Here is an 18082-nt window from a genome sequence, read left to right as displayed (position 1 = left end):
GGCCCCAAACCTTTGTTTCATAAACCTTTGCTGGGCTACTGCGAGTCAGCCGCTGACTCTGGGGTGGTTACTGGGAAGGTGACGAATTAGCAGTCAAAACAAGTGCTCCTCTTCAGGCAGTTTGATTGCTACCTTGCCAGGCAGATTAAATTCAGCAAGATAGGGTAAGAGAACACAAAAGTCTTCAGTCAGTCAAAGCCCTCAGGCACTCCTTTTTTTCTTGCATAGTTCAATAGAATAGACCCCACTGGTTTCTCAGTGGACAGGTAGCCATTGTTACACATGGTCTGTTAAAAACTGCTGCAATACATGAAAACATCCCATCACCCCTTCCCCCAACAAATCTGCTCTTCTCTCTTCCCGGTGGCCTTTAAGGCGGATGCCCAGCTTGCTGGAGTACCTGAGCTACAACTGTAACTTCATGGGCATCCTGGCAGGGCCCACCTGCTCTTACAACGACTACATGGCCTTCATCGAAGGAACGGGCTACCAGCCACGCCACCAGGAGAACTCCAACGGCAAGGAGAACGGGAAGTACAAGCAGAGTGAACCCTCACCCAAGGTACAACACAGTTTGTACCACTTGAATAGAAGGGCATACATCATGTGAAGTCTGCGAACACTGTGGTAAAATAGACTTACATTTTCTGCTACGGTGGGCGAAATACATTCTAAAATGCACTAAGCTCTCAGAGTTTTTTTTTTTAAATGCATATTTAGGTAATGTTTGAAAAAGGCCCATACAATAGTAGAGCAGTTTTAAGGGGTGCGGTAATTAAAATGCGCTTACAGAATCTGAGACGTTATTGAGAATTTAATGATGCAAATGTCTAAATCTTAAAACTAAAGGTTATTTGTGTTTTCTTTTTGCATAATGCATTAATAATTTAATTACACTACCAGATTTGAGTGTGTGATCTCAGAAGAGAAAGGAACAGAGAGAAACACAAGCGTTGCTAAATATAAAACACAAGAGAATGCTCAAGGACTTGCGTTAACCTCGAGTAAACTTAACAGAGTTTTTTTTAAGTACAACCATGATGTCTCCTAATATGGTTATTGTTGTTTTTGAATATAATTTGCAATGGGCTGCTTATTTGCATCTCGTTCTCTTCTTTCACCTCCACCCAGAATGACGTCATCTCCAAACTGTGTACATGTGCCATCTCGCTGGCCATCTATCTGTCGCTGTGTAAGGTGCTCCCAGTGGAGCACGCCATAGACGATGACTTTGTCAACTCCACACCCTTCTACCTTCAGGTCATCTACCTTTACTTGGCCATGCTGTCTCTGAGGCCAAAGTACTACTTTGTCTGGACACTTGGTGAGTTTGATGTGACTTTATTACTGAAGTACACATTTCCTCCCACCCATCTGACCACCCATATGTATTTGATGGTTGGCGTATCAAAAAGACAAGCAAACACTGAAAAAGAGCAAAGCTCTGGTATTAGAGGAAGAGAAAAAAGTAATGGCCTTCAGAATCACATATTTAATCAAATAATGGTTGTCAAAAGACTGGGAATGTGAGTTACCCTTGAAAGTACCTGGATGGCCTTGTGTATCTCTGTCTTCTTCTTTCAATAATGAACTTAGACTGAAGACTGTGCTCCATCTCCTGGAAGAGTCAAATTGCTTGACTCAATACAAAGTGAGTGACTTTGGAGTGAATGAAGCTGGACTGTGATATATATTTATATAGGCATCTTACTACTTTGGTTTTATAATGCTACCACTGGTATGAACTCACTGAGCTGTTACAGGTTCAAAGATTTGAGCTATTTTTAAAGTAGTCTGTACAGTATGTTGAGATGCAGCCTAAAAAAGTCTTATTTAACAACGTTTCCTGAAGCAACAGTGCCATCTAGTGTTGAACTGAAAACTGCAGCGCTTCATACAAATACATGTGATGCTGTATCTCCATCTGTTTCTGTCATTGCTATACAAGCTAATGCTATCCTTTGCTGTTGCTGTTGTAGTACTTATTTGTACCTTTCTCCTGCAGCTGACGCTATCAACAATGCTGCCGGATTTGGCTTCAATGGATACAACAAAGATGGCTCCCCACGTTGGGACCTGATATCCAACCTCAGAATTCTGGACATTGAGGTCAGGCTCTTTTTACAAGACATATTATATCTAGATAAAGGCCTTTCTCAACTAAAGCCTAAAAGTATATTGTTTTGGGTCCAATTTCAGTTTGCCACCAGTTTCAAGAGTTTCCTAGACAACTGGAATATCCAGACAGCTCTTTGGCTCAAAAGGTAAACTAATACAGTTTGTAATACTATACCTTGCTCAGCTTGTGTGAGAGCAAGCCCTGGCTGTAGAGGGATGCTGAAATATAAGCATAAACCTTTCATATGTTTCTACTTGAATTGTTTTGACCAAACACTGGATGTGTGTCATGGCGGTCTTCTCCCCAGAGTGTGCTATGAGCGCTGTGCCATCAACCCCACTGCTGCCACCTTCCTGCTGTCGGCCATGTGGCATGGGGTGTACCCCGGCTATTACCTGACCTTCCTCACTGGCATTGCCATGACCATGGCTGCACGTGCAGTGAGTACATACACTGATTCTGTCTATATAGTACAATCTATGGTTGGAGCCAAATATATTCAGCCAGATAGATATAGATGATAGAAGTCATGATTATACAATAGTACGTTATGCTCTGATAATATAGAGGATGAATCCCACAGTTATTATGGATATATTTTATTAATTGGATTTTTTTGTTTTTCCATTGTTCTGTAAGAGCTCTTTAGATTTACCACTTAGCTACTTAGCATACCCACAAACAAAATCTCTTTATGGAGAGTAAGAGGATAATAATAAAGTAGTATGCCACATATACCTCATGCGAAAGTGTGAGGCCATTACCACTAATCTCTGCTAAGCCAGACCTCTTCACTCTAGTCTAGTGAAAGAAAGAGACAAGAGGGTATTTATATAGAGACAAGTGGAGTGGTGATTTACACTGTATAATTCTGGATAAGAACGGTCTGAAGGGTTGATTATCGGAAACACAGGTGAGTTCCTGCAGGGACTTTTTTCTTCTTTATCTAAAGTAGGACAAGGAGACCACTGACCCAGTTACAGCATAAAACTATTGGCCACTGCCACATGGACATGTTCAGAGATAGATTTCTCTGAAGAGTTATGAGATGGAGAAAGACAGAGAGAGAGATGGGAAAAAAGAGAAGGATGGGCAGATTATAAGCAGACCTAGGCAGTGTAATGCCTGCTGCCACGAAAAATTTCAGGAAGTAGGTCAGTTGGTTCATTTTGAGTCTAGTTTACTGCACGGTGGAATGGCAGGAATGCATTTTAAAGTTTACAGATTAATGCATGTGAAAGTTATTTTGAGAAACTCACAGGATGTTTTTTCTGCACTCCCAGGTAAGGCACAACATCAGACCGCACTTCCTGGGGTCTGACTCGTACAAGTGCATCTATGATGTCATCACGTGGGCATGGACTCAGGTCGCCATTAGCTACACAGTGGCGCCATTTGTCCTACTTGCTGTGGGACCCTCACTCAAATTCTACAGGTATATGTGTGTAGCGGCTAAATCTAAACTTGAAGCCACTGAGGGTTGCATAGACTGCTAGTGTCTAGTTACATAAAGAAATGTGCTCTTGCTATTTTTGTTCAGATTTATTTATCACCGTTAACGGTCTTCAGGTAAATGCAGTAGTCCACAACACAGTCAACAAAGATCCACTGAGTCTAACATTTCCCCACTAAACACAGTACAGCTTATAAATTAATATTGGTGCTCCCCATCCATCTAGCAACTCCTGTCGCCTGAGTAAAGGTTCCTACATAAATTGTGTTTGACGCAAAGCAGAAAGGTGACACCTGGACTGGACCCACAACACAAACCTCCATATATGGCTCTTACAGTGTGTTTGACTGAATTGTATATTGAAACTGATACAATATTTCTTTGAGCAGTATTGTTGACTGTGGAGTCCATTAAACCAAATATCAGACTCCAAGAGAGAATACTATAGCCTCTGCTTTTCACAAAGAAATTATGAGAGTTTTGTACACTGCTGTTGTGTAAAATAGTTGTTATATTAAGCATGGAAATGCAGTTAATGTGGCACAGTGTAGAAATTAAAACTTTTTCATTAGCCTGGTTCTCTGTTGTCAGGCTGTAACAGTTAACGAGACAGCTTAATGAACGAAGGCTGGGGAGGATTGATGAGGAGGACATAAAATGTGCCGCCCTTACATTGCTCGTTCTCTGCCCTAAAATAAAGTCCCAGCTATGGTCAGTGTCGTTAAGACGAGGACTGCACCTGACTACTAGACAGGCAGTGTGAAACGGATGCATTAAAGGAGCAGGGATGTGGGAGAAGGAGGAGGCAGAGCTGGAAAAATATCCATGTATGGTGCTATTGTTTAGGTCAACAACATAATAAGCATAACTGAATAGTCTGATAAGGTAGATTTCTTTCCGTATTTAGTTAGGTTAGTTAGGTTAGTTTGACACAGAGAGCGTATTGTCTCGTTCCTTTGTCAGCAGTTTTAATCTAATTTTCCTGCAGCCTTTTTTTTTTGTCAACCTGAAAATTGCAGTTTCCTTCTTCTCATACGACACACAATTAGCCATTCCCCCCTAACTTTGACTAATAATGATGCTAATGACTATGAGGTTGTCAGTGCCCCCGCCTTTCGAAAAGCCTTTCGATGTTTACAATTGTTGTTTATAGGCACAGTGCTAATGCTAATGTCAGCATGCTAACATGCTCACAGTCATAGACTTTATAAAAGAAGCGGACATAGTCATCGGTTTGTGGACTGCCAGGAGGTGCCTGGAAGTGACCATATTTGGACGAGAAGGTGGAGCTAGTTAGCTTGCTTAACTAGGTGCATCTGTAATTCACGTTAACTGTCATGTTAACAGGGCTGACAATTTTGTCTAGCGAACAACAGTATTAAAACTAAATGTACTCACCAGAGAAAGTGAACAGCCAATTCCTAATAAGCTTTTTCAGCGGCGCTGGTTAAATTTACACAGTGTTGTGGGTAGGAGTCATTCTAGCCTGATTGACAGGTTGCCATGGTAACAACTTGTCAATCACAGCTATTCCTGCCCATACTCTGCTTTATGGTCTATTTTCCTCTAAATGGGACCATAATTTATTAAATGAACATCACGTTGTATTGAAGAAGACATGAAACTAGCAACTGAGACCATAAACTCATTTGGAAAGTGTTTGCTGAGGTAATAAATCAGCTGAGAAGTAGGGTCATTTTACCAATATTTCTAATGGAACCGGACTTCTTTTTGCAACCAGAAGAGTCTCCCCCTGCTGGCCGTTCAATAGAATGCAAGTTTATGGGATTTCCGCATTGGATTCACATCTCAGACCGGAAGCTTCCCGCTTGCTCACAATGACCAATCTAACAAGATGTTAGCAGGTATAATGTTTCCCATGTTCACCAACCTAGCTCAGTGTATTAGCATGCTAACATTAGCTTATTAGCACTAAATACAAAGTACAGCTGATGGGAATGTCATTATATAGTTTTGCAGATTTAGGGTATACTGTATCATCAGCGATATTACAATTCATCCTGAGGGGAACACAATGTTTGCACCAAACTGAATCACAGTCAATGTTGTTAATAGTTGTTAAGATATTTCCATCTGGACCAAAGCGGTGGACCAACTGACCAACATTGCCGCTCTTTGTTTTTTTGCCACACTAGCGGCATGACTAAGAAATTTACATCTTTTCTCTATCTGCTACTTATAATAAACTGTGTTGACATAATTCTCACTTTGGATTTTTAGGTCCTGGTACTTCTGCTTACATCTCCTCTGTCTCCTGGTGGTACTGGCCCTGCCGGTCAAATCAAAACGCCGGCAGGCCAAAGAGCAGGACGGCCTACAGGACAATCAGACAGACCACAACAGCACAGACAACAAACAGAACCCAGAGAGACAAAGCCACGTGAGGCTCAGGACAGCGTCGCACAGTCCCCTCAGCAGCAAAAACAGTGAGACGAACTAGAAACCACTCGGAGCTGGAGCGTGGCGGGTCTGTTTACCTGACAAAAGAACCAAATATCGGACTCTCTGAAAATCCTAACAGACAGAAAAACACAAGTCAATGTTCTGTCAAAACTTCCAGTAGCAAGGATGACAGCAATCACACTTCTGACATGGATAAGAGACCAGGATGTAACAATGGCGACGGTGTAAACTAATGAGTGATAGTGATTACTTTAGTGGAAATTAAGACTTCCAAGCTGCCTTAAACCCTCTATGTACTCATCTGGTGAAATAGCCGTTGGATGGCACACTGCTAGACGCCAAATGCCGTTTCACCATTGCGGCGTAACAGAACAGAATAGAAGTGCAGTATGTGGAGGGTTTTTGTCATTGTCTGGATATAAGCCTCTGTTAGGTGGAAACCCAAAATGTGTTCATGTAAAAGAAACATAACCTTTTATCATCAGCTGCCAATTTCAAACAGGCCTTAGGATCCTCACAACGTTGTATGATTTCTATGTCTTTAAAAAAAAAACTATTGGAGAAGAATTCCCATTGTACCTGTTTTGTATTTAGATGTGTGTGACAACACTATTTGAAATCCATTCTCAATGCTTTTTTTTTCTGGGATGAATTGACTTTGCCTGACATAGAGAGTCCCAAAGTGGAATTCACATCCTGCCTCCTGCAGTGGTAAGTCTAAAAGAGGCACATGAGGTATGGATTTAGATTTCTTTTTATATTTTTCATATCTGCTGCTTTTTTGACAAACATGACTCATAAGATAAATGTGTGTTTCAAAGGGAGTTTATTGGCCCTATCATGACTTAAATTTTTATATAATTAAGGATTTCTGACCTGGGGCTCAGGGGTGTGAATTTTTATTTTATTTTTTATTTTTTAATGCGTTCATATTTTTCACACAACAGGTTTCCTCTGCAATGTCTTGCCTTTCTATTACAAGTATCCAAAAACTATTTAATGAATGCTAATAAAATTGTATAATTGGGGAAACACAGTGGATTGTTAACGTCACTGTTGAACACTTGCACAGTTTAATTGTTTTAAATCCTACAAATGTAACAGGAATCTAATCACATTCCCACATTCACTGAAGACTTGTTTAATGGTCCAAAGGTTTTGTAGTATTCTAAACCAACTGAATGTAAAAGAAAAGTTTCCAATTTGATGCACAGTGCTAAAAAATGCACATATTGTGTTCGGGCTGCAGATGAAGTGTGCGATTTGCATTTGTCTGTGAGGAAATGTGCTACAGTTATTAATGTGTATGACATCATAATATTGTACAAAGACATAGACCAGCTGCAGTAAATGGTCTTATATCATATTGTGTGCACTTATGTTAGAAAAGGGGCTGTTTCAGGGCGCATTTACTGTAGGGTGTTAGAAACACTGCTTTCCCATGTTGTTTTAGTCCACCTTAAGCCTTTCAAATCATCTACATCTATTCTTTACAACAAGCAGCAGTTCAAAACAGCCAACCATGTAATTCATTTCCATTTCACTAGACATTTTCATGGATTTAGTTGAGGAAATGTGTAAACGAGGTGAAAAGGCACTGCACTGTTGTTTAAAGAGTTAAAAGACACATTTTTCCGCCCGTATCTGTTAGAGCAGGAAAGTAGTCTGGGGATTTGGAGCCCACAAAATCATAACCACAATGAAGTTGTGCTTTTTTTTCTTTCTTAAAAATTGTCAGTAAATTGAGTAGCACATGCGTTACGTAAAATAACAAAGCAGCAGATGTGAGGCCTCTTTCATTTCTTTTTAAGATTTTCTAACATTTGCATATTCCTGCCATAACTGTTTGTGTTACAAGTATTCGAGTGATCCGTACATGTTGATGTGGTCTCATGTAAACCATATTTTGTAGCCTGGGCCTTTGTGTAGGCAAGTGTGGCCCACTTAAGGGAAGGGGGTGTCATTCTATAAACATAACGATTATTGCACTGCATGGCCACCCGAACCAGCAGATCAATGCAAACTGCTCCATATGTCCAAAGTGCCAAATCAAGAATGGCGCATTTTATTTTGTGTGTATGTGAGCATGTGTGCGTGCGTGCGTGTGTCCCATGTAGTATGTGTGTGCTGCGCCTGTGTAACATGATGGTTATTTTTGTGTCCGAAGGAAATTTAATGAAAGATTTGTATAACAGTACCTTAAAATTCTGATTTATGTGGCAAAATAAAGAGAAATTATTTTTAAACACTAAAATTGATGTTTGAAAATAATGTGTTCCCCCCCAGTAATTTCATCTAGGGGCATGCTCATTCAGCAAAGGGAAAATCCCTACAACAGATAGTGTCCCTGAATTGCTGTGGTGCAATGTCGCTGCATTATTACATTAGACCGTTTTCACGGCAGACAGACATTTTCACTTGTCTTCGCAGGAAAATCAAAGGTGCAACAAATTTCATTAATGATGGCTCGGTGCCAGCATTCCAAAGCCCTGGAACTAAATGTCATACAGATGTTGTTAATTACAGCTCTGCTTTTTCTGTTATGACATGCCAAATTGTCTCCTGTGAAAAAGGTAAATTACAGTTAGTGACGATTGTATTTCTGCAATACTGAAATGTTACAATATAACATACTGTAGATGTTAAAGAAAAATAAGTCCCTGCAACGCTGTCTGTCTGCATAGGATTCTGAAATGTTGAAGTTTAAGGAATATTTAGGGGGTCTTATCAAAATATTACTGTTTGGGCACCTCTGTCAACATGACATGTATTTGCAATAGGCCTTTTTCACACAGGACATGATGACATGTAGGTGAAGCACAGGTGTAAGTGATAAAATTAATAACGGCTGCTTCCATTTCAGAGTGGACACTTAAATAGGTCGGAGCCATCGGGTAACACCTGTTGATTTTCTGCTATGACAAATCAAAATGTCCGCTTTGACAAAGGCCTATGTTGGTAAAATGTTCTGATGAAACAGTTTGAACTGAAGAGTAAACTCAACATGCACTTTACAGTAGTATGTTGCTGTGACATTAGACTTCCCTTTCTACCACTATGGTACCCCAACATCACTCCCAACTGTACAGATGTTGACTCTGTGTCAAACACATTCACAAATCCAATGTTTAAATGATTATAATTCAACGGTCCAGTATAAATTTAAAGCGACCAAGACTTTTTTCAAAGTAAATGTCAGTGTGTGTGGGCATTTTCTGGCTCCAATACTCTAGTAACATGTTACTGCTCAACATGCTCTCATTTGCTTAGCACATTATATTGTAATAAATGAACCATAATCTCTAGGCTCCTCATCTGTTGTTTAATACATGCGTATAAACATAAAATAAAATAGGAACTAAAGTAGACAACTGTGTGTAAAAATCAGTAGTGGAAGAAGTATTCAGATTACTCTATTATGAGTAAAAGATATTATTAGCACTTATATGAAGTATTGATTTTGCAGAAAATTACCCCTGTGAGTGTTATTATATTTATATTAGATTATTATCACTGATGGATTCAAGTGTAAGAAGCATTTTAATAGCTAGTTGAGGTGGAGCATATTTGAGCAATTTTATATTCTGTTGGGTTGTTTAATGTACTGGACAGCTATAATATTCCATATTCTCATTACAGATTTTTAAAATCTGAATCTACAAAAATGGTAACACATGTCGTGAAATAATATTTCTTACTACTGCTCAAGTAAAGAACAAGTACCTGATGATTATGATGATGATGGAAGAGCCCAACTTGGTGAATCATTAATGAGTTTTTCATCGACTGGCTGAAACTGGGGTTTTCTTTTGTCTGGTAAAATAATACATGTAGTGTCTGCATTTTACAGTAGGCTATATAGTGCAGAATAGTTATAGAAATGTCATTTGTGAGTACTGTTGTTCAGTTCCAGGTAAAATTGGTTACAATGACTCAGTATTAGTGGAACATGTCTGGGTTTAAACTAATTATTTAGAATGGTGCAGCCTAATCATAGATAATCTCCCCAAAGTGGGCTGTCTTTCTGCATTGATTTATCTTGCGCCTTACTGCTATTTCCCCATTGATGCAAAGCAGCCTCTGTGAAATAGTGTGCAGCTGTGTGCCTATTGTACTTCCAGGCACTACAAATTCCCCAAAGTCCAATTTCAGGCAGTGGAGGAGGGTAGGAGCACCAAGGCACCATTGCATCATAGGATCAAAGTTTAAAGACTGCTGTTTGTCTTCAGTGGTATTTGACGACTTAGTGGACTTCTGTGTTTCACGCAGAACAGATTTTAAATGTATTTAATTATTAAACACATGGATAGCTGTTATGACAAGTCCACTTGTTTTTTACAGAGAGAACATTTTGAAAAATTCAGTGCAACATCCAAACTGTCAACAGTAATCCTGTCAGAGAGGGCCCTTCTAGTAGACAAAATATAGGTGTGTGTGTGTGTGTTATGGGGGGCAGGTCACACCACTGTAACCGCAGATAGTAGGAGGCGGAGCTACTGCTACGTTACTGTAGCAGCTAGAGTGCAGGCAGGTTAACGTTGCTGTTAAAAACATAGAAGCAAAGAAGTCACAGTATGCCGTGAAAAGCAGTACTTTGACAATATTCTCCGGAGTGGAATCAAAACAGAAACTGTTACAGTGCATCCTAACCTAGGTAAGAGAACTTTGGGTTGTGCGCTGTACCCTTTATCCCTTTAAGATGTGATAAAAGTATGTATGTATTAGGACCTGTTGGTGAGCTAGCCACTCTAAGCTAACGTTAGCCTGTTAGCCGTTGGGAGTTTCGCAAGCGAGTGTTTTGCTGTTGCTTCCTAGTGATAGTACTAAACACGGGAAGTCAGTCTGTTCGTAACACCGTTTTCAAAACCAAATCCACTACAGACCAGAATAAGTATATTATTACTTTGTGTAGTCACGATTGAGGCCACACGTGTGTGTGAGAGTGTCATCCAGATGTTTACTTTTTTGACAACAACAAAGACACGCACTTAGATGGGCTGTTAGAAATGAACTTCAAGGTGCAGATGCAGGCAGAAAACATACACCCACAGTATGTTTATCACCACTATGTTGAAACAGTGTCCTGGTTGGCTGTTTGTCAGACCTTCAGTTTCTCTCCAGCAGCTGCAGGGATTTGTTCCAAGCATAGGTTAAATAGATAACCTTTCAGATCCGCCTCAAATATTACATAGACTGACATGAAAAGACCAGTTCCGGGTTTCGCTATTATAGTTTTCCAGACAACTCAGTTAAGCACTTTTTCTTGGAGCAGACCCCAGTATCTGTTAGGGAACTGAATCCTCAGCAGTTTCATACCCACATGACAAGCCTTAAAGAGCTGACAGGTTAAATTTAGAGATCCCATCCAGTGCTGCTTACCAAGTTCACATTTGTCTGAGTTCAGATAACAGCTCAGCTGACAAGGACTTTATTTGAATTTTCAACAAGAAATCACGAGGTCTGTGTTTTAACATAAATACTGGACCATATCTGACCTGAGAGTAGGCATTTCTGTATGTTGATATAAATGATATTGATACACGACATTGGTAATAAAAACACAGCATTTTATAAATACTTATGTTTTCAAACTCTGCTACTAGCACGACATTGATAACAATTTATTTATAGACCTTTTAAAAATTTAGAAAACCACTGAAACCACCCCAAGCTGCGGCTTAGGAGCCTATTTGCAGTACTGACAGTAACAGTATTTGTAAACAGCACAATACTATTTAAGACTATAGCTTCATTATGATTTGAACAAAAGTAAGTAACTGCACGCAGTACTGTAATTTAATTTGTACAGTTATTTGAAAAGTGTTTGAAACAGCTGTACTGTATTTGTAAACTGTAAGTAAATTTTAATAAATAATGAAGCTGTCTTTTTAATTTAAATATCATATAATAAATATACAGATGTAAATTAGATGGTAATCTGCATGAAAAATAAAGAAAAAGGAAATAATTTTGATCATAATAATCATTCTTATGGTGATCAATTTGCAGCGGTTTCCACAGTAATTTCCTTTGATTCAAATTTTCTTGTGCGTCTTTTTCCTCTTGCATGTTAATGTATGCTAAAAGCACTGCCTTTCTCTACAGAAGTAAAATGATTTTTCAATTAATCTGTAACTTCACTGAAAGAAAATTAATTGGCAAAAAAGTTTAAGTAATTCTTTAAAGCAAAAATGCAAAAAACCCACTGGCTGCAGCTTCCTTAAGTGTGAATATTTTTGAATAGTACCTCTTCTACCATTGTTTACCTATAGTAAACAATAGTATCATATAATAATGGCCAATAGTTAATAGACAGTGTTTCAGGATTTGTTTATATTTAGTTTATCTATATATTGTGGCTTTAACTGAGTGACAAGTGTGATAATCTGCCAGTGATGGCTTCCATTAATATAATATCCAAATCTTACTTCATTGCATTACTCATAAAATCAAATCAGGCCAACATCTTAATCGTCTCTCTAATTTGTCTGCTTCAGTTGGTGTCTAGCCAGCACATGTAATGAGTGAAAATCTGGTCGCGTGTGTCCATTGTGTTGGGAAGAGATGGGCGTAGGCCAGCCCCCTCATCTAATATTCTGCCTTCAGTGAAGGGGGGATGCTGAGCGTGAGCCCGGCAGTGCTTGTTGATACTGTGTGTGAGCGAGCAAGGGATAAAGATTGGTGTTGACTAGCCAAATAAATAATAAGCTTCACCCTACACCAAGGTAAGGGGCTCCTCTGTTTACCGTTTTAGTGTTTTCTAGAGACCACGTGTCACTCTTTTAGCCTCTTCAAACATTTATTTTAATGGATTTGACTGTTTTTGTTGGTGTTTTGTCTGTTTTTTTTAATATGTGCGTGTTTTGTGAAAAGGGATGTGTGGGGGGTCCCCATCTGATCATTGTTTAAAAGGGATAAATGTGTACTGATTGGTTGTTGTGTGGTCTTACTTTCCATCCATTGTGCTGACAGACCAGGAACTGAGGAGGGTGTGTCAACAGGCTCCTGCCTTCACTGTAAACAAAGGATTTTGTTGTTGTTTTTTTTTATTTATGCACGACACTGTGGGAGAACAGTTGGCAGGTGATCCCTGACTGAAGAGTCAGGGTCAGACTTTTGGGAAAAACTAAAAAATTTTATTCACTGCTTGGCCACTCTGAATTTGACTGAAACGACTGCTTTGGGCCTTTGTGCTGGCAGCCCAACAGGCATGTGACATTTAGGTATTTATTGACCTGAGCCTGAGCTGCTTGTCTCACAGATTATGTTGAAATATTGAACAGTATGTTTGCTAGTCTTTACGTTAAACCCATTGCCAAGACAATCTGAAAGCAGTGAACGCAGCTCTTTAATCCATGTTTCTGTGGCAGGAAGTAAGTCTGACAATGATGATGAAGAGCCCAACTTGATGAATCATTAATGAGTTTTTCATCGATTGGCTGAATCCCTACTAAAGCAAACGCCATGATTGACAGGGTTTTTTTCTTTTGTAAGGTAAAATAACACATGTACTGTCTGGGAAGCTTTGACATTTTACAGTATATAGTGCAGAATAGTTACAGAAATGTCATTCGTGAGTACTGCTGTTGAACTCCTGGTTAAAAATTACTCAGTAAATAGAGGAACATGCTATTCAATGTCTGAGTTTAAACTAATCTTTAAAATGGTGCAGCCTAATTCTAGATAATCTCCCCAAAGTGGGCTGTCTACATTGATTTGTCAGATGCAATCGCCTAACTGTTCCTTACTGCTATTTTCCCATCAATGGAAAGCAGCTTTGGTGAAATAGTGCGCAGCTGTGCACCTATTGTACTTTCAGGCACTTAAAAAAAGCAGCACTTTTCTTGTTTTATTGTAAACAAGTTCCACAAAGTCCAATTTCATGCAGTCGAAGAGGGTAGGACTGAGGTCGGTCTTGATATAATTAGAGCACACAGTAGAGTGCACCAATTGTCCAAGTCATCATTACATCAAAGGATCAAAGTTTCAAGGCTATTGTTGGTCTTCAGTGGTATTTGATGACTTAGTGGACTTTTGTGAGCGGGGCATTGCTTCGTTATACTGAGCAGACACATTTCACTTCATGTTTTCAGCATGAGCAGGCAGGCTGAACTAAACTGAACCAAGTGCCCTTTGCCTGTTAGCTCTTGTGTAATGAGCGTGTTCAGCGCATTGTCCTACTGTAACCATACTTTTACATTCTGCTTGAAACACACACAAAAATACAGTCTCTGACATTCTGCTTTTACTTTTAGAGGTAAAAAAAAGAAAGCACAAACACGCATTGAAACCATACATACACAGGAAAGCGGACACACGCTGGCAAACCATATTGGTGATCAATAAATCTTTTTTTCCAATAAGACCTTTTGAAATATGACACCCTCTTCTGTGATTGTATGTCGCGCTGTTTATAGCTGGGCAAAAAGATCAAGCCTCTGGTTTTTGTTTTTTATGGGTGAGTTTGTGCGTGTTAGCTGGGTCTGGACACTACTTATTTATTCCCCAGCATCGCTTCAAAGATACACCACACCCAACTTCCTGGCTTTAATTTAACGACTCTCTTGGGCTTCTCTCTCTGTAGTGTTGTACATTCAGCTGTGCAGGCCAGATAGATGCCATCGGTATCTTTAGCCTTCTGTGAATGCTAATCTGCTTTCCCCTCGCTCTCAAGTGGTGCACAGGGGGTCAGCAGTCCGCCATGGATACCACCACCTCCATGAAGATGACCTCGCTGGCAATCCAGAGTCTGTTCAGCAATGTGGAGGAGGAGAACCTGGCTGCCATCAAAGCACATTTGGACAAGTTCAAAGATGTGGACAGCAGGAGTGATGTAAGTCAGCCACTAGTATGCCCGAGTATGAAGTAATGAGATGCTCTTTGAGATCATGTAACAAGTGTTTTATGGGAAAAGGGTACTATAATCTCAGAAGACACAGTACTTAATATTGTGTTCAGCTTATGGAGGGTTACTTTACATTGGCCATACATGAGAAATAGTGTCTATAAAAAGTATTCACTGCCCTTTAAAATAATTTTTAGAGATCTGTTTTCACTTGGACATTTAAGAGCGTTTTTCTGCACATCAAAACAGGCACATTAAATCACCGTTTAAATTAATGATGTAAAAGAGTAAAATGTGAAAACTTCTAAAGGCCTTTTCACACGGGAAGTGATTTACGGGCCTTGTAATTCATTTTCAATGAGAGGCGAGCGTGTAGGAAGGGAGGTGCGAGGATTGCGACAGGCATAGCGACAAGCGGGCATGTTCCCGAAACTGTCGCAGTCGTGCTCGTCTCACACACACGCCCGCCCCTGCCAAAGCTGAATTGACTTGAACTTTCTGTACGCAACGCGCAGCACAAAAAGAAGAGAGACTGATCCTCGGTGTCTGTGACTTCCCTGAAATATATAAGTGCTCACTGAACAGTTACCGGGACATTAACTGGAGGGCTTTTGCATGACACAGAATCAGTTGCCATGGTTACTACTTCACTGGGTGATCTGTTCCTTCATTTCCATGGCCATGGGCACTAGTTTATTTTCATGTTAGCCCACAGAAGTTGGAAAGTATTGAAAGATGGACTAACGCACTGTTGGTTTTAGTCTTTTCATGAAATTTTTTGACAGAAAGAAAAATATAGAATAACATCTTTCTCCTTTAACCTGACTAATGTAGGTATAGGCCATGTTGCATTAAGGGATTGATTGTCAGGTTGTCTTACAGTATAGGATTAGCGTTAAATCATCAAATAATATCCCTGCCTAGGATTTTATATATAATTTTTATTCAGTATAATGAATTGGCAGTTTCCATTCTTTCCCTCTCTCCTTGTTTCAGAATGGACAGACTCCCCTGATGGTGGCAGCAGAGCAGGGCAATCTGGAGATATTACAAGAACTAATTAGGAGAGGAGCCACTGTGAACTTGGACGACATTGTAAGCATACACAAGCACACACATAACCTCGCCAACTGCCTAATATGAACACACCCTCGCTCACAGGTGCATGTGGCGTTATAGAGGGCACTGAGGCCAGGCACAGGTGAAAAACAATGCGGCCCTTTTAACCACATCGTCCACTTGACAGAGAATACGTAGCTGAACTGGGGTCCTTGATGTTCCATCTTGCTGAACTCACCACACTCGGGCTTAGTCCACAGCTATTATGAGCCGTCATGAGCCATAATGACAAGTTATTACACACTTTTACCTTCACTCTTTTGGCTAAATGACAGGATTCACTAGCTGGCCAACACCCTATGCCTTAGGAAGCCAACCCCCCATGCACGCACACATTTACGCGTGCATATACCCTCCCACTTAGGCACACGCATGCATGCTCACACACTACACCTCTCATTAACATCTCACGTACATGTAACCTGCTATTACACATGGCACACTCAAACTTGTGCTTGCTCACGTACTAACACAGATAAAGAAAGGAGAAGCATTACACACTGTAGTCGCTCTTGTCTTTCACACTTTACTTTCTGACACTCCTGTCTGTCCATGAGACACCGTGTTCCCATGAGCACCTGGTATGACCAGCTGGTAGGTACAATGCTTTGAGCATTCCCAGGGGCGTCCCACGTAGAGCTCGGCCAGACGTTGGTCCACTGGATTTTTAGTCTGATGGGAGTTCCCAGGGTAACAGGTTGTCTGTATGTGCAGGACGGTTGGACGGCGTTGATCTCGGCAGCTAAGGAGGGCCACATTGAGGTGGTGAGGGAGCTGCTGGAGAACAATGCTAACCTGGAACATCGAGACATGGTGAGAAAATATAGTTACTGAAATGTGATGATCTGATTTTCAGTTTTAAATATGAAAAAGTGAATTGTAGCATGACATTATCCAAAACTGTGCACTGTACTACAGGGTTGGGCGTAATGGCCAAATATGTTATCACGATAAAAAAAATTTATACCATTCGATGTCAATATTTATCATGATTAATGTCTATCAGGTTTAAAGGCTGATTTACGCTCCTGAGTGAAAATTGAAGAAGCCAGATGGGTAATTGTGTGGTTAAACTATTGTTTATGGTCAGAACTTTACATACACTTGATGCCAAACAAAGGATCACTTCACAAATCTGAGGTAAAACATTCAATACAATTACGATAAAATCTTTTGTTCAAAAAATATGATTAATAATCTTTTTTTCAGTCCTTTTCCTCAACAAATTAAATATCTTATTAGAAAAAAAAAGTGCTAATTCGTTTGTGATTCAAATGAATTAAATAAAACATTTATTGACAATATATTGAACATTTGTTCTATTGTTATTGAGGAAAATTATATTGCGATATTGTTTTATTGCCCAGCCCTTCTGTACTATAATAATGACATCATTATCTCCAGAAAGGCCATACAGCGTTATTGATATTAAGGCAAGAAAATAGTGTTTAAAAAAAATTAAAAAGGGTAAATTTATTGTCTCTCCTTGTTTCCTTTATAGCTATACTACTATAATAAATGGCTTAAATGCCAAGAAAATTATCATAATAAAATACAACTGGTGTGTAGGGAGGAGCAAAAGTAAGGGATATTAATGTATCCTCTCCGTCAAAATGACTTGACAGTTTATTCCATTAAAATAAAACTTGGTTGATTAACAAGCTGCTCAAACTTCTTTTCTGTAAGTTGACTCTTGACAATGTTGCCTTTTATACAAAAAACACAGTAAAATAATGATGTCTAGATTGTATGTACATTGATGGTTTCTGTAAAATGTAATGACCCCAGTGCTGTTTTTTACAGGATGATCCATTAGCCTTGAAATGGACATACAATGAAATTACTTTATGTGTGATGGCTCCTCTCTAGTAGTAATCCCATTTACTGAGCTCTGGTTGTCTCTGCATGGGGCAGTGATATGATTTAGTCTTGGGATCCAGACTTGTGAGAGGCAGAGAGTTGTCTGCCAGGCTTGCTGTAGCAGCTATACCGTATATTCACGGGCAGAGTTATTGGCAACATGCAGATGAGATACACACATGTATGACCTGGGGCTGAGCGTGTTTGGTATTTAGTTGTGATGTAGATGTCCCGGCTCAAGAAGCAATGTGCATTTCCAGCA

At 39.7% G+C, this 18082-nt stretch overlaps 2 protein-coding genes across 4 annotated transcripts in view; both read left to right on the top strand.

Moving 5' to 3' along the window:
- The window catches only part of mboat2a (membrane bound O-acyltransferase domain containing 2a), a 47282-nt gene extending 39032 nt beyond the window's left edge, over nucleotides 1-8250 (top strand). Inside the window, exons 7-13 of the mRNA XM_038728998.1 lie at nucleotides 376-562; nucleotides 1132-1324; nucleotides 2006-2109; nucleotides 2200-2264; nucleotides 2427-2559; nucleotides 3403-3554; nucleotides 5814-8250. Of these exons, the coding sequence (XP_038584926.1) occupies nucleotides 376-562; nucleotides 1132-1324; nucleotides 2006-2109; nucleotides 2200-2264; nucleotides 2427-2559; nucleotides 3403-3554; nucleotides 5814-6033 (1054 nt within the window). The 3' untranslated portion in view covers nucleotides 6034-8250. The remainder of the gene's footprint in view (nucleotides 1-375; nucleotides 563-1131; nucleotides 1325-2005; nucleotides 2110-2199; nucleotides 2265-2426; nucleotides 2560-3402; nucleotides 3555-5813) is intronic.
- Nucleotides 8251-10492: 2242 nt separating this feature from the next.
- Nucleotides 10493-18082, top strand: part of kidins220a (kinase D-interacting substrate 220a) — a 45311-nt gene continuing 37721 nt past the window's right edge. The window contains exons 1-4 of one of the 3 annotated variants that reach the window (XM_038728266.1): nucleotides 10493-10650; nucleotides 14671-14829; nucleotides 15838-15936; nucleotides 16675-16773. In XM_038728266.1, the coding sequence (XP_038584194.1) occupies nucleotides 14698-14829; nucleotides 15838-15936; nucleotides 16675-16773 (330 nt within the window). In that variant the 5' untranslated portion in view covers nucleotides 10493-10650; nucleotides 14671-14697. Of the gene's footprint in view, nucleotides 10651-12696; nucleotides 12722-14670; nucleotides 14830-15837; nucleotides 15937-16674; nucleotides 16774-18082 lie in introns of those variants that run through there. The other 2 variants (XM_038728268.1, XM_038728267.1) reach the window with 2 other exon arrangements.

The sequence above is a fragment of the Micropterus salmoides genome, unplaced genomic scaffold (genome assembly GCF_014851395.1).
Source record: "Micropterus salmoides isolate LMB-PRFRI ecotype aquatic unplaced genomic scaffold, ASM1485139v1 Ms_hic_scaffold_19, whole genome shotgun sequence".
NCBI classification, from domain to species: Eukaryota; Metazoa; Chordata; class Actinopteri; order Centrarchiformes; family Centrarchidae; genus Micropterus; species Micropterus salmoides.
Note: the sequence above shows the minus strand (reverse complement) of the source record. Positions and strands in the feature narration are given on the sequence as shown.